The sequence below is a fragment of the Equus caballus genome, chromosome 5 (assembly GCF_041296265.1).
Source record: "Equus caballus isolate H_3958 breed thoroughbred chromosome 5, TB-T2T, whole genome shotgun sequence".
Taxonomy (NCBI): Eukaryota; Metazoa; Chordata; class Mammalia; order Perissodactyla; family Equidae; genus Equus; species Equus caballus.
In genome coordinates, this window is record NC_091688.1 from 38128285 (window position 1) to 38140851 (window position 12567).

At 41.0% G+C, this 12567-nt stretch overlaps 1 protein-coding gene across 2 annotated transcripts; it reads right to left on the bottom strand.

Annotated features, from left to right (window-relative positions):
* Positions 1-3057: 3057 nt before the first annotated feature.
* Positions 3058-11547, bottom strand: CD1A2 (CD1a2 molecule). 2 transcript variants are annotated; one of them, XM_023640255.2, is made up of 6 exons: positions 11349-11547; positions 6507-6773; positions 5533-5811; positions 5037-5315; positions 4613-4703; positions 3058-4442 (listed from the first exon to the last, which is right to left on the bottom strand). In XM_023640255.2, the coding sequence occupies exons 2-6, from the start codon at positions 6592-6594 to the stop codon at positions 4400-4402; spliced, it is 780 nt and encodes a 259-aa protein (XP_023496023.1). In that variant the 5' UTR covers positions 6595-6773; positions 11349-11547; the 3' UTR covers positions 3058-4399. The 2 variants fall into 2 exon arrangements, with proteins under 2 accessions (XP_023496023.1, NP_001239236.1); NM_001252307.1 differs by lacking the exon at positions 11349-11547 and adding an exon at positions 7109-7169 and having other exon boundaries at positions 4400-4442.
* Positions 11548-12567: the final 1020 nt, after the last annotated feature.

A 12567-nucleotide genomic window follows, 5' to 3' on the forward strand; every position in this document is an offset into this window, starting at 1 on the left:
TGTGTGAGTGCAGATATGCACTTTGTTCACAGTCCAGGTCTGCTTCCCATTTTAAATACTGAGGTATGAATTTACAGGTCTCCACAGAAAATTGAACAAGGCGGAAATAAATCAGTTCTGAAACTGATGGACCGCATCAATGATCAAATTCACCAATGAATGTTTCTGCCCCCAAAGTAACATCACAGAGAACAAGAACTTCAAAGTAAAAACGGCTAATAATAATTTTCTTGATACGTGATATAGATTTTTTCCCCTTTATTTCTGCTAAAATTCCCCATAATCTCTTACTCCTGCCTGTGATAAAAAAATATGTAGATGTGGCCAGGTGTCTTTTAAGAAGAAATTTCACTTCCCTGGTTTTTTACTGAAATTTTGCATCCCTGCACTCAAAATTCTCTTTTAATTCTTTTTTCTAGAAGCGAGAAATTTCCTATAAATTTCCAACTTGCTATAGACTTTATCAGTTAAACCTTTTCTAATGTGTGAATAAGAAAAATATTTTCTTAAAAATCGCTATGAGCAATAAAAATAAGAAATTCATAATTAAATGATTATAAACAGTAAACAAATATTTACAAATGTTATGATGCAAGGACGTATTAAATCTACTCTCATTTGCAAAGCTGACTATAGACATCTGGTCAAATGTTTGCATTTCCTTGAAAAAAATCTTTTGGATGCCATTAAAAAGTTTAGAACAAAATTAAAATCTAATTAGTAAATTAGAAAAACATAAAATATTAAGTTACATTCTGTAACTATTCAACAAAATTTTACTTTTTAAAAAATGCCATCTTTCTACTTGATCAAGTTACTTTTATATCCACTGACAGGAGAAGGGACACAGGTGGGTGGGTGCCATACCCAGCACTTTACATGTTCTCACAAATGGAGAGGCTTTGTCATTAATCTACTTACCCACTTCACTGCACTGACTACTAACTCTGACAATACAGCTGACTGCTTCCAATTGCGAAATCTCAGGAGGCTTATGTTTCAGCTTCTATTTTCTTCTAAGACCACTTACAAAACTGCCTGACATTTTCTACTAGGATCCATATCCTCTCTTGAGGAGATTCGTGGGAGCGGAAACTTCTGTCCCCTAAATGTAAACCCACTGTGGCTGAGCAGAGTTTGTTTTGGAAACCAACAGGAATCCATACTAGGAAAGGGGGAAGCTCTATTTTTATCCTATGTTGAGGTTGTGTAACCTACAAATAGGGAAAGGAAGGAATGATTGTCAGAGATTTTGTGGAGAATAACTTGGTAAATGTTGAAGTTTGAGTCTGGGTGATTAAATAAAGACATCAAAAAAGGAATGAGCTTGGAGGAAGAGATTATTCATTATATTTTAAATACCTGGAGACACAGCTGCTTCTTATTTGTTTTGGAATAAATTACAGTGAATCAGTTTACTGTACAAATAGGAAACACTGAATGTATGATGAATGAATGAACAAACTTATCGTGTCAGGTTGAAATTCATGGAAACCGTCTTGCATTTTGATTATTTAACTGTCATCGCCATGGCATTATATGGTTTATACCCCATTCCATAACAGACAGGACAAGAGAGAGCATCTCTTTCCCCTACATTCAAACAAGAATCAGGTTTCATATAAACTGTGCCACCTTAGAGCAGGTGCCTAGCCCGGAGCCATCACTCTAAGCCAGGATAAGTGGGATCTGTATCATGATATGGCTTAAATTAGAGGTTAACTGTGCATCCTTTAGCCTATTCAGTTGTCAAGGATGCTGTCACATGATTGCCTTAGGCTGATCAGAGCCTGGGACTACAGAGGATGATGCAGTTGACCAACCAAAATCACATGGGAGATATGCAAGGGTGGCAGTGTAGATTGGAGCCTAGAGAAGCAACCAACCAGTCTAATCCAGGTAGGAAGACTGCACAGTCTACTGTTTGCTCTCCTCGGTCCCACATTTTTCACCTTTCCCGCTCTTCCATCTCAACTTTATTTTCCCAAAATTGCCACATGTGCAACTGCTGCCACCTGCACTTGATCCCTCTGGATGTTCTCCTTGCCCTCGGTTCCCATTATCAGCTCCCTAAACAAACTAGAGTGAAGTCCCTTTCCCCCAGTTTAACCTAAATAAGTTGCTGTACTAAGGAACTAAGATAGAAACCACAAACCATGAAAACAGTAAACTGTAGAATCAAATGAGGAAGGTAAAATTTCAAGGTCAAAAGATAGTGATGATCTTTCTCTTCCCCCTACTTTATATGCAATATGTTCCTGCTGCATAGTAAGTGCTGAAGGATTATTTGTTGAATTAATTAATGAATCTAAAGTAATTGAAGTCTAGCCATGGATATCTCAACTCACTGCCTTTAGGGGTCATTAGTCACAAAGATTTGGTCTTCGTTATTCATGAATTCTGTATTTGTGATTAGCCTACCTGTTAAAATGTATTTGTAACTCTCAAATAATTACTCACAACACTTTCACATCGTTGATAGACATGAGCAGAGTGCTCGAAATTTGTCACTCTCCTCATACATTTCCAGCTGAGGTCGAACAAGGTGGTGCTTTGTCTTCTCGTTTCTGCTCTCACGCTGTAAACAATTGTCCTTTTTACAGTCTGTTGAGTGACACATTTTCTGCATTTAGTGCTCTTAGTTGAGGGATATTTCTGTTTCAAATGGCTGTGAAGCATAGTGCTGAAGTGCTGTCTAGTGTTCCCAAGCACAAGAAGCCTGTGATAAACCTTATGGAGAAGATGCATGTGTAGATAAATTTTGCTCTCACATGAGTTGCAGTGCTGTGGGCCATAAATCTGGTGTTAATGAATCAACAACGCAGTAACTCTGGAAAAAGGAAGAGGAAATTCGCTGATCTGTATGTGGAGCTACTCCAGAAAGTGTTAAAGTAATATTTATAATGGTATAATGAAGCTATGGAAAGAAGGGAAAGGAGCTAGATTTGTGGATTCATGAGATGATGAGAATTTTATGTTTGTTTGTTTTAAAAATATGGTGGACAGCACACCTATGTGGCTGAAAGTAAAATAAATTTACCATCACATTACACAGGATGAGGAAAATAAACACTTCTTGGTTCGTGTTTTATTATAAAGGAATAATGCATATAATAAATATATTATTTGGAAATACATATTTATTAAATAAATTGTCTTTAAACAGAAATACACACAAAATAAGGCTATGTATTCATCAGTTGACACAAATGTTGTGACCAGAGGCTCACAGGAACATAACCCTGTATTTCTCACAGGAATGATGGCTCCCTATTCACTAACACTGTGTTCCCAGTGACTTTAACACAACAGCCATGAATAACGAGAATGTACTGTATGTGGTCTCCTTGCATTGATTTCACTTCAATCCTGAGGATCAACTCTTGTTCTCTTTTCTTCACCATCTTCTTTTCTCTTCAGTAACACTCTTGCACTACCACCTCTCAGGCATCACCTATATCAGTGTTTCTCAAAATTTAATGAACTTATGAATCCCCTGCTGATGTTGATAAATGCAAATTATGATTCAGTAGGTCTGAGGTGAGCTCCAAGACAATATATTTCTAAAAAGTTCCCAGCTGACAACGCTGCTACGTGTCCCTGAACCACACTGAATAGCAAGGGCCTAAATCCTGCCTTCCTCATTTTGTTCAGAATATTTGGAGAAATATTTTCACTCCAATATGTCCCTATAGTTCAATAATAAGAACAGTCAGAGGCAACACTGTATTTCTCCTCAGGGACTCAGAGAAGTCACTAAGGAACTAGGAAAGTGTGAAGATTTTGGCCAAGTGAGGAGACTTTAACAAGAGCACCAAAAGTCTCAACAACTACAAACTTGTCAGGAAAGAAGAGAATAAGAAAAGATCATAAATTTGGGATAAATTCAACATAGATTTTTTTATTGTGCATATATTATATGCAGGTAATATTCTTTGGCAAGGTTGCACATATTAAAAAGACGTGGACTTGCTCTCAAAAAGTTTAAAAATTATAAGGGGAAAAAGTTTCCAAATAGCTGCAACAAAGGGCAGGAAGTAAGGAGTAAATTTGGCAAAGTACAGTTCAACTTCGCTGGGAGTTCAGACAAAGTGGAGACAGCTTCCACTCATAAGTCAGAGAAGACCCTCTGGAGGAAGTGACATCTTAAATAGACTTGATGACTCATTAATATTTGAATATGTGGAGTTTGCTAAGACCTTATCCATTCAGAGTTATAATTTGAGTTTTAAATTCCTAGAATCCAAGTCAGAACAACAAATCCTGTAAAATTAAATTTAGCTTGTATTCACAATGGATCATTAAGCAAAATAAGCAACAACAAAAAATGTTGTACAAGAAGAGTTGAAAGGACTTCATCACCATGTTGGGTTTAGATATGTCCTGGGCTGCAGGGATCTCAGTCCAAAGGGAGAAGAGTTCTTTGAAGTTGATGGCGTATCCTAATAAGAACAGAGACGGAAATCACTCTGCGTGAGCTGGAGGTGAGAAGTAAGGAGTAAGAAGGGAAGGGACTGAGAGGAGGAGAACTGAAGAGAGAGAACACAAAAAAGATGGGAAGACAAGTGGGGAGTGGGGAAAAGAGCAGGAAGGATGGATACAAAGAACTCACCAGCGCTTCCTAAGCCAAAATGCAAGACCTGTCAGAAGCACCAGGGCCACTATTACTGCCAAGAAGATTAAGCCCGTGGAGATGTGATGCTCTGTGGATTTGGGTGCACACAAGAACGTCATTTCAAATCTACCCTCCCTTTTGCTGCATTTCCATGGCTTTCCTTTGTTCATTTGAATGTCTGCCTTACCAATCTCCTTTTCTTATTTCCTCTCTCATTCTTTTCAGAGATGAAAGCTTCATCTAACCCTCCACATCCTCCTACATCTGTACATCCCTCATTTTCCTTTTGTATATTTCTTGGATAACTTTTATTTCTTTTGGGTCTGAAGACCCTGGAATCCCAAAATTTTCTTCTGGATGTTCTGCTCTGCTTGTGGACCACCTATTCTCATTCCCGGCTTGGGCCCAAGTTCTTTCTTACCCCAGTAGAGGATCATGTCCTGGCCTCCTAGACTGCTGTGTCTCACCCGGCAAGACAGGCCAGCTGTCTCAATGGCTTTCACATCCAAGGACTTCCGAAGATACCATGTCCCATCAGCATTGGGCAAGATGTCACGTTGCTGAGTGCCTGGATGCTCCTGGTCACCCAGCATCCACATCACCCAAATAGGCTTTGGGTAGAAGCCAGAGACATGACAAAGCAGCATCAGATGGCCAGGATGAGGGCTGGGACCAGAGGACAGCCAGGCCTCTGGTTTTACTGCAGAGGACAGGAAAGATATTCACATGAACACTAAGACAGACTTACAGGTTCAAATCTTCACATCAGTTTAGACAGACATATCTTTCCCATCTCTAGGAACTTGTCACTCATTATTCCCTTCCCTCTTGACTCCTTCTTAGGAAGGTGGGAAGGGGATGATAGGAAAGTGTGATCTTACAATACAGAATTCTTGGAGGAAGGGTGCATGACTGACCTTGTCGCCCGAGATATGCCTTTCCTGCATCAAGAAGACCCAACAGGAAACGTGGGCAGGTGTCACTGAGGAGCCTGTCTATTGATTCCAGGATGACTATATCCCCGTTGAATAGTGTGGAGGCATGCTGAGCCCTGCTTCCACCAGTTGGAGATGGCCACCATGAATTGTTCTGGAAGATGAGGAAATCTGATCCTTGATAAGCAATCCGTAGGAAGCCTACTGAGCCTCTCCCAAAGTGCATCTCACAGCCTCCTACCATCTGTACCTCAAAGGGATCTGGAGAAAAGGGGTTGTGAATTAGAGGGAAGACAGAATAATGAAAAGAGTGGAAACAAAAGATAGTAGAAACAGAAGGGAGAAGTTTAGGAGATTTGAGGTTATGGAGCAAAGTTAGGTTTGATCAGAAGTTAAGTAAAACAGGAATTGTTGGTAGTTGGATATGAAGGAAGAGATGAATGACATGAGGAAGGGACAAATTGTTCAAAGAAGGCAACATGAATGGCCTGGGCAGAGAATAAGGTAGGACTCGGTGTGACAGAGTTAGCATTATAATAATTTAGGGTGAATGGAATCCAACCGGTTACAATGAATATATCAACAGAGATTCCTGAAGAGATGGAATAGGGGAGAAAATCATCCTTTAAGGAGTCAATCAAAGAGTGAGGAAGCTCCAAGTACCTGGTTGCAGGCGAGGGAAAGGGGTGGTCACAGGAGACCACTAATGGAAAGTAATAGGGGAAAAGCCTGCAGTCAATGAGAGAGGTGTTTGCAAGTAACAAAAGAATTGAAGCTTTTGAAGAATCAAGATCTCAATAGTCCCGGCCCAAAGTGTATAATTGCAATTTTATGATGAGGGGCGATAAGGTTCAGAGATAAATGCAGGCAGTTTCCTAGAGGAATAAGAAACTCATTGAAACACAAACACACCTCCCGCCAATATCCCCACGCCCCATGAAGGGAACTGAACTCACATGCAAGCTGCCATTCACTAGCAAGGTTGTGAAATGCCCAATGAATTCCAGTGACGGTGCCACGAAAAAAATTTTCCAATTCCATCATTTCCTCATTGCTGAAGTTGCCCTTGGACCAGGGCCACAGGAAAATGATACCGCCAGGGTTGGTCTTCCACCCGTGAACCTGCAACTCACCCAACCAACCTGAACCCAGAGTTTGTACCCAGGAACGGTTGTAAAAGGATGAGATCTGGATGATTTGGAAGGAGATGGGCTCCTGGAAATCTGTGGCAAAAGAACAGATAAAATGAGGACTAAATCAGGAATTGGAAAGGAGAGAGAATAGAGAAAGAAAGATGCCAGAGAGAGAAACTCAGAATCTGAAGGAAAGGGAAACCATAGTTATCTCAGCAGACATTTGCCTGCTCCAGGGCCCCACGCTTTATATTCAAACTTCAGAAGAGCATGAGACCTGGTCAGGGACACTCAGAATGGAACAAGGCTGACACTCTCCTTCTGCAGGTATATTCTTGGGAAAACCCACCACACACACACAAACAAACATACACTCACACAGAGAAACCCTCTTGCACCCAATGGGCATTTGCCAGAGTTCTTACCATCTTTATTGTCACCACCTGGGAGGAGAACTGCTAGCAATAGAAATTGCAGGAACAGCATTTCATTTGCCGATGTTCTTTCTTTCTTTCAGAAAAGTTGATCTTTGATTTCTGTTCTAAACAAACCTACCCCACAATGCCTATATTCTCACTTCCTTCTTCTTCCAACAGAAAAAGCTTTCCTTTCATCACCGCCTGCAACAAAGAAAATCTGCTCCTTCCCTAAACCCTGGGCCACCTATTTGGACTCTCATTTCCCCTCCAGTTCTGTGGACCGCCTACTCAGAACCTCATTTCCCCTTCAGTTCTGTGGACCGCCTACTCAGACTCATGGCCCCTCCAGTTCTGACTCTCCTCTCTGGTTTCCGGCTTCTCTCCTGTTTACCTCTCCCTAATTCAGTTGCTGTGAAACAATCTTTTATGGCATTGAAAAGTCACTTTACCTCTAGGGCCTTTTGATCTCACTCATACAATAAAAGCATAAAACTAAGTGGCTTCCCAGCACCCTACCTAATCTTCTCGTGCCCCTGCTCTTTTCTGTCACTCTGTCCTTCTCCTGCCCTTTTTTTTCTTTCTTTTTTTTTTTTTTTTTGAGGAAGATTAGCCCTGAGCTAACATCTACCATCAATCCTCCCCTTTTTTCTGAGGAAGACTGGCCCTGAGCTAATATCTGTTCCCATCTTCCTCTATTTTATGTGGGATGCCTGCCACAGCATGGCTTGACAAGCAGTGCATAGGTCCACACCCGGGATCCAAACCAGTGAACCCTGGGCTGTCAAAGCAGAACATGTGAACTTAACTATTGTGCCACTGAGCTGGTCCCCTTCTCTTGCTCTTTTGAATATTCCCCAAATATTTTCTTCCCCTCTCTCACCCCGACCCCACTTCATTCACATCTCTGACTTCTCATTGGTTGCCTTATTCGCTTTATCAGAATCCCTATGATTGCCCTGTGTAACAGAATAAATTATCACCAATTCTCCATTATTCATAGGGAAAAACCAGTAGCCATCACAGAGACAACAGGAACATTGAAACACAGAAAGAAAAAGCCCCTCACTTTAACTTGCATTGATATATGTTTGCTCACCAAATTGTCACTCAGCACCTGCTGGATCTAAGCATCTTGCTACAGTCATGACTATACAATGGTTGACAATGCGATCACTTTACTCAAGGAGCTTTTTTTCTACTTGGGAAGAAAAACAGTTAAATGAAGAACGATAAATCTTGGTGTGTTGCGTTTTCCTGTAATGTATAGACTAGACAAAAGCAATCGAGCTTGAAACAGTATTTTCTAAATTGGCAACCCTCAGAATCTTCACTTCAGTGGTTGGCTTGGGTGTTATGTCAATACTTCTATTGTGCTGGATCCCCAACATCTAACTGAGTGTCTGGCAAGTGGTAGGTACTCAAATGAGTATTTTTGAATGATTGGATGAATTCAGTTCAGACATCCAATTATTTTTTTAAATTATGGAGATCTTCAACAAAAAAAATTTTAAGATATTAGAAAGCGTTACTTGTATTCCTACTTGTTGAAATGAAAATCTTATACAGTTTTATTTAGGATGGAAGTACATGCTAAAAAACATGGTGTTTACACAGAGGGTGCTGCTCTGAATCTCTTATTACTTATAGTAAGGGAGCAGTGAAAACTTGTTGGAAGCAAAGTTAGTAGAGTATTCGGGAATTATTTATCCAAGATTCCTTTCTCATTGGTTCTGCTTGAATGTTTTGTGCTTATCTTATCATGATCTGGTCTCTGTGTACACGCCAACCTTCCTCTTTCATGGAGTTTATAACTGTTTAAAGGCTCTTAAATATTTATTTGCACTTTGTATCATCTGGATAAATGTATTTGGGCTGTTTATTTTGTTATTTCTTGGTTTACAAGTAAACAGAAATTATCTCAGCCTAATTTCAGGAAGATGATAATTTTTTGGAAAGTTAAGGTTAGAACATAGAAAGAACTTCACTTCCATACTTACAATCTTAAAAAGCTGGATAATCAAAATCACAACCTTTCTTGAATCCATCAAAGAGCTGAACTATTAAGGGAAACAACCCAGAATCTAAGGAAAAACAGACTCCTTCAAGAAAATTTGGGATGCAAATCCTTGCTGACTTGGGACAGATGCCAGATGCTATACAAGCCAGTAAGAATAATTCAGCTAAAATTATTAACAAATTACTGAAGGCTAACATGAGTTATAGTACCCCTGAGAGTCTCAGAGACAGGAAATTTACTTATATCTCCAGGCTTTTTTCCATAGACCTCACCAGGGGCTCCTGAAACATTGGAGTCAAGCATGTAGACCAGAGAAATCTTTTCTTTTGGTGCAAGTGATACCAAACTTTTTAATCTCAAGTTTGTGTGCCCAATGTGCAGTAAACCAATCACTGAGCCATTGGTGCTTGGAGATGGAGAAAGGTTTTACTTGAATATGCCAAAATGAGAAAGTGGGAGGATGAATTCTCTCAAATACGCCTTATCAAGAGAAGAACGTAGAGAGGTATGATAGAGTTAAGGGGCTTGTCAGGAGTAGTTTTGGAGAAACAAAAGGCATCAACATTCTTTCGCTCCAGAAAAGGCTTTAGGCAATCTGACTTCTGGACATCATTGGTATCTGGGGGCTGGTAATCCAGTCACCGCAACTTCTCTGAAGACATACTCTTGCTTCTGTAAAACAACTTCACGGCTCCTCTTGACCCCTGAGTCATCTCTCAGAGCATTGGTATTGGTCAACAAACAAGGAAACAGAAAGTCGACAAGATTCATCTATGTTTCTTCTGGGAACCAGATTGAAAGTCAATCATCTTCTTATTGAATATGTTCAGTAACCCTCAGGTACTCAGCTTCAAAAGCCTGAGGTATGAGACCAGCTACTTCATGAGAAAGGCAAGAAGTCCCAACCAGGTCCTCCCCTCTCTGCCACACAGAAAAGAACCCTTAATCTGGAGGGGAAGCACAGAAAGTCCTCTTGCCTTCAGGGCACAGGTGAAGACGCACTGAATCTGGGAGAAGGGGAAAAATGGGGAAGGGACAGTAAAATGTCCTGTCCTACACTGTTAGAGGTTCCTTACTGCTGAGAGAAAGGGAGGAACTCTTAAAGGCTCCATCACAAATCCTAAAAAACAAAGCACCTGCCTGAGAATGAGACTGAACCAGAGTAAAGATAATGCCCTTACTCCCTCTCCTAAGCAGGTTAGCAAGTATCAAGTCACAGGAGCCATCACTGCTGGAAGAGGAGCAAGAGTATGGAGATAATTCCTCTTGAGGAACAGCACAAAGGACGCACCCAAACCTGAGAGTGAAACAGACATTAAAGAAAAATCCTCTGGCCTAACTGCAGGGACCTACAACTAGAATATACAACTATGTACTGGGAGGCTTTGGGGAGAATAAGAAGGAAAAAAAAAAAAAAACAATTGGCAACAGATGTTAGCTCAGGTGCCAATCTTTAAAAAAGAAAAACCCTCTGGCAAACAGCCCCTCCCTGCAAACAAAGTAATGCTGGAGGAATTTGAAGACCCTTGAAACAGCAATGAAACACAAACCCAGTTAACTCCTGACAAGATTGATTCAAACCCCACGCTCAACGCCTAGCAAAAGAAAAGGCACACCCACTTCCAGAACCCCCCGCAGAAATACTGTTTACCTCAATGTCTATTATTCTACACAAGATGTCTGAATTAGGACCAAAAATATTAAGCATACATGAAAACTAAGGGAAGTGAAGCCCACAGTCACCTAAGAGGATCTCCGTCTTCCTGAGGAGGAAGAAGAGGAGGATAGAGGGAGGAGGAAGAAGGTTGGAGAGAGAAATGGAAAGAGCCGCAAGTTTCTTCAGCTCAGCTCTGTGGGCAGTTAATCCTGACCAGGGATGCAGGAAGCACCTGGTACTTGAGTAATTATCCCACTGTGGATCTAAAGCTTTCCCAGCCAGCCCCAATCCTGAGCACAGACTAGGCTATAGTGGAAGAAGGACAAAATAAAGAAGAAAGGAAATAGGTTTTTGGGAGCTCAGGGATACTAAGAACTGGGAGAGTTGAGAAAAAGCAAAACTGAAGGCAAAAATCAAGAGATTAAATGGGGACAAGAGGAGGTGACCAGAAACAAGGATTTAGAAAAACAAAGACCTGGGAGAGAAGGAGATGGCTATACAGGTCACTGACAATCATGTTTTCTCAGACATAAGAAACCCCAGAAGAGAAAACTGGTATGAGTGAGACATACCTTGATTAGAACTCAATCAGGCAGAGTATCCCAGCCTTCCTAGGGGAGTCCAGCATTCTTCCTTGTGTCAGCAGAACTCCCTGGGTCCCTCTTCATTCGTTGGTGCTCAGGCCACAAGCTTTCTTATAGTCTTTCTAACAGCTCTTATTTATTCCTTCCCCAAACACCATCACAGCTATTGAATCCCTCCCTCTTCAGTAAAGCTCTCCTCAGAAACCGGATGTGAACTCCCCTCACACAGTCCCACACACTCATTTGACATCCCCCCTCACCATCAACAGAAACCTCAACTTCCCAGCTAAAGAAATCCTCTGCTTTTGTAACCATGTGCCTTTGACTAAGCTTCTCATTTTCCCTCATACTCTGCTTCATGTCTTTCTCTCACCTTTCTGGCTTCCAGAAGCTCTTCCTGCATCTGGTCTGTCTGCCTCCTGCTACTCACAGCAAATCTCCTGCAGTAAAATGAGCTTTGGTCTGAGGGTCAAGATGAATTCCTGGATGGCACACTCCTGGATGCAGTGAATTGGAGAAATCATATCAGCATTCTGGCCTCAGTTTCCTTATCTGTAAAAGAACTGAGTTGAAAGAACTGATTTTCTACTATCACTGTTGGTTCTGACATTCTGTGTGTATTACTTCTATGGGCTCCCATTCCCTCCCACCCATGTGTTCCTCTATTTCCCCTCTATGCTTCCCCCTCTTTACTCCTTACTCTTCCATGTCTTCACAGTTATTCTCCACTTGGGCTTCGTCTCAGCTGAAGACGACGTTCAGCGCTAAAGCTTCATTTTCTCATATGACCCTTGGGTTCCTGTATGTAAATACCTAAAACATAGTTATGGATTCTATTTCTGGCAAGATGGCACACTACATAACCTGAAAAGACAGATAATACAAACACACAGGAATGCAACATAAAAAAGTGTCTTTTAACTTTTCAAATGCAGAGCTGCATTCACAACAAAATAAGGGAAACTCTAGGGATCAAAAAAAATAAATGGAAACCCAGAGAAGCAAGCATGAAATGACACTTGGGCATAAGTGGTGTTATGTGGGTTCCCTGTAGGTTTGGCTATTGTAGTGGTTTGGATCAGGAGATAAGGCCTTAGTTCAGCCAAACAAGGAGAAAGATGAGGGTTCTTCTACACTCTCATCTAGTCCAAGAAAATATCCACCCGACGGTACATGGGAGGAAGCTTGTCTATCTGTGTATTCACTG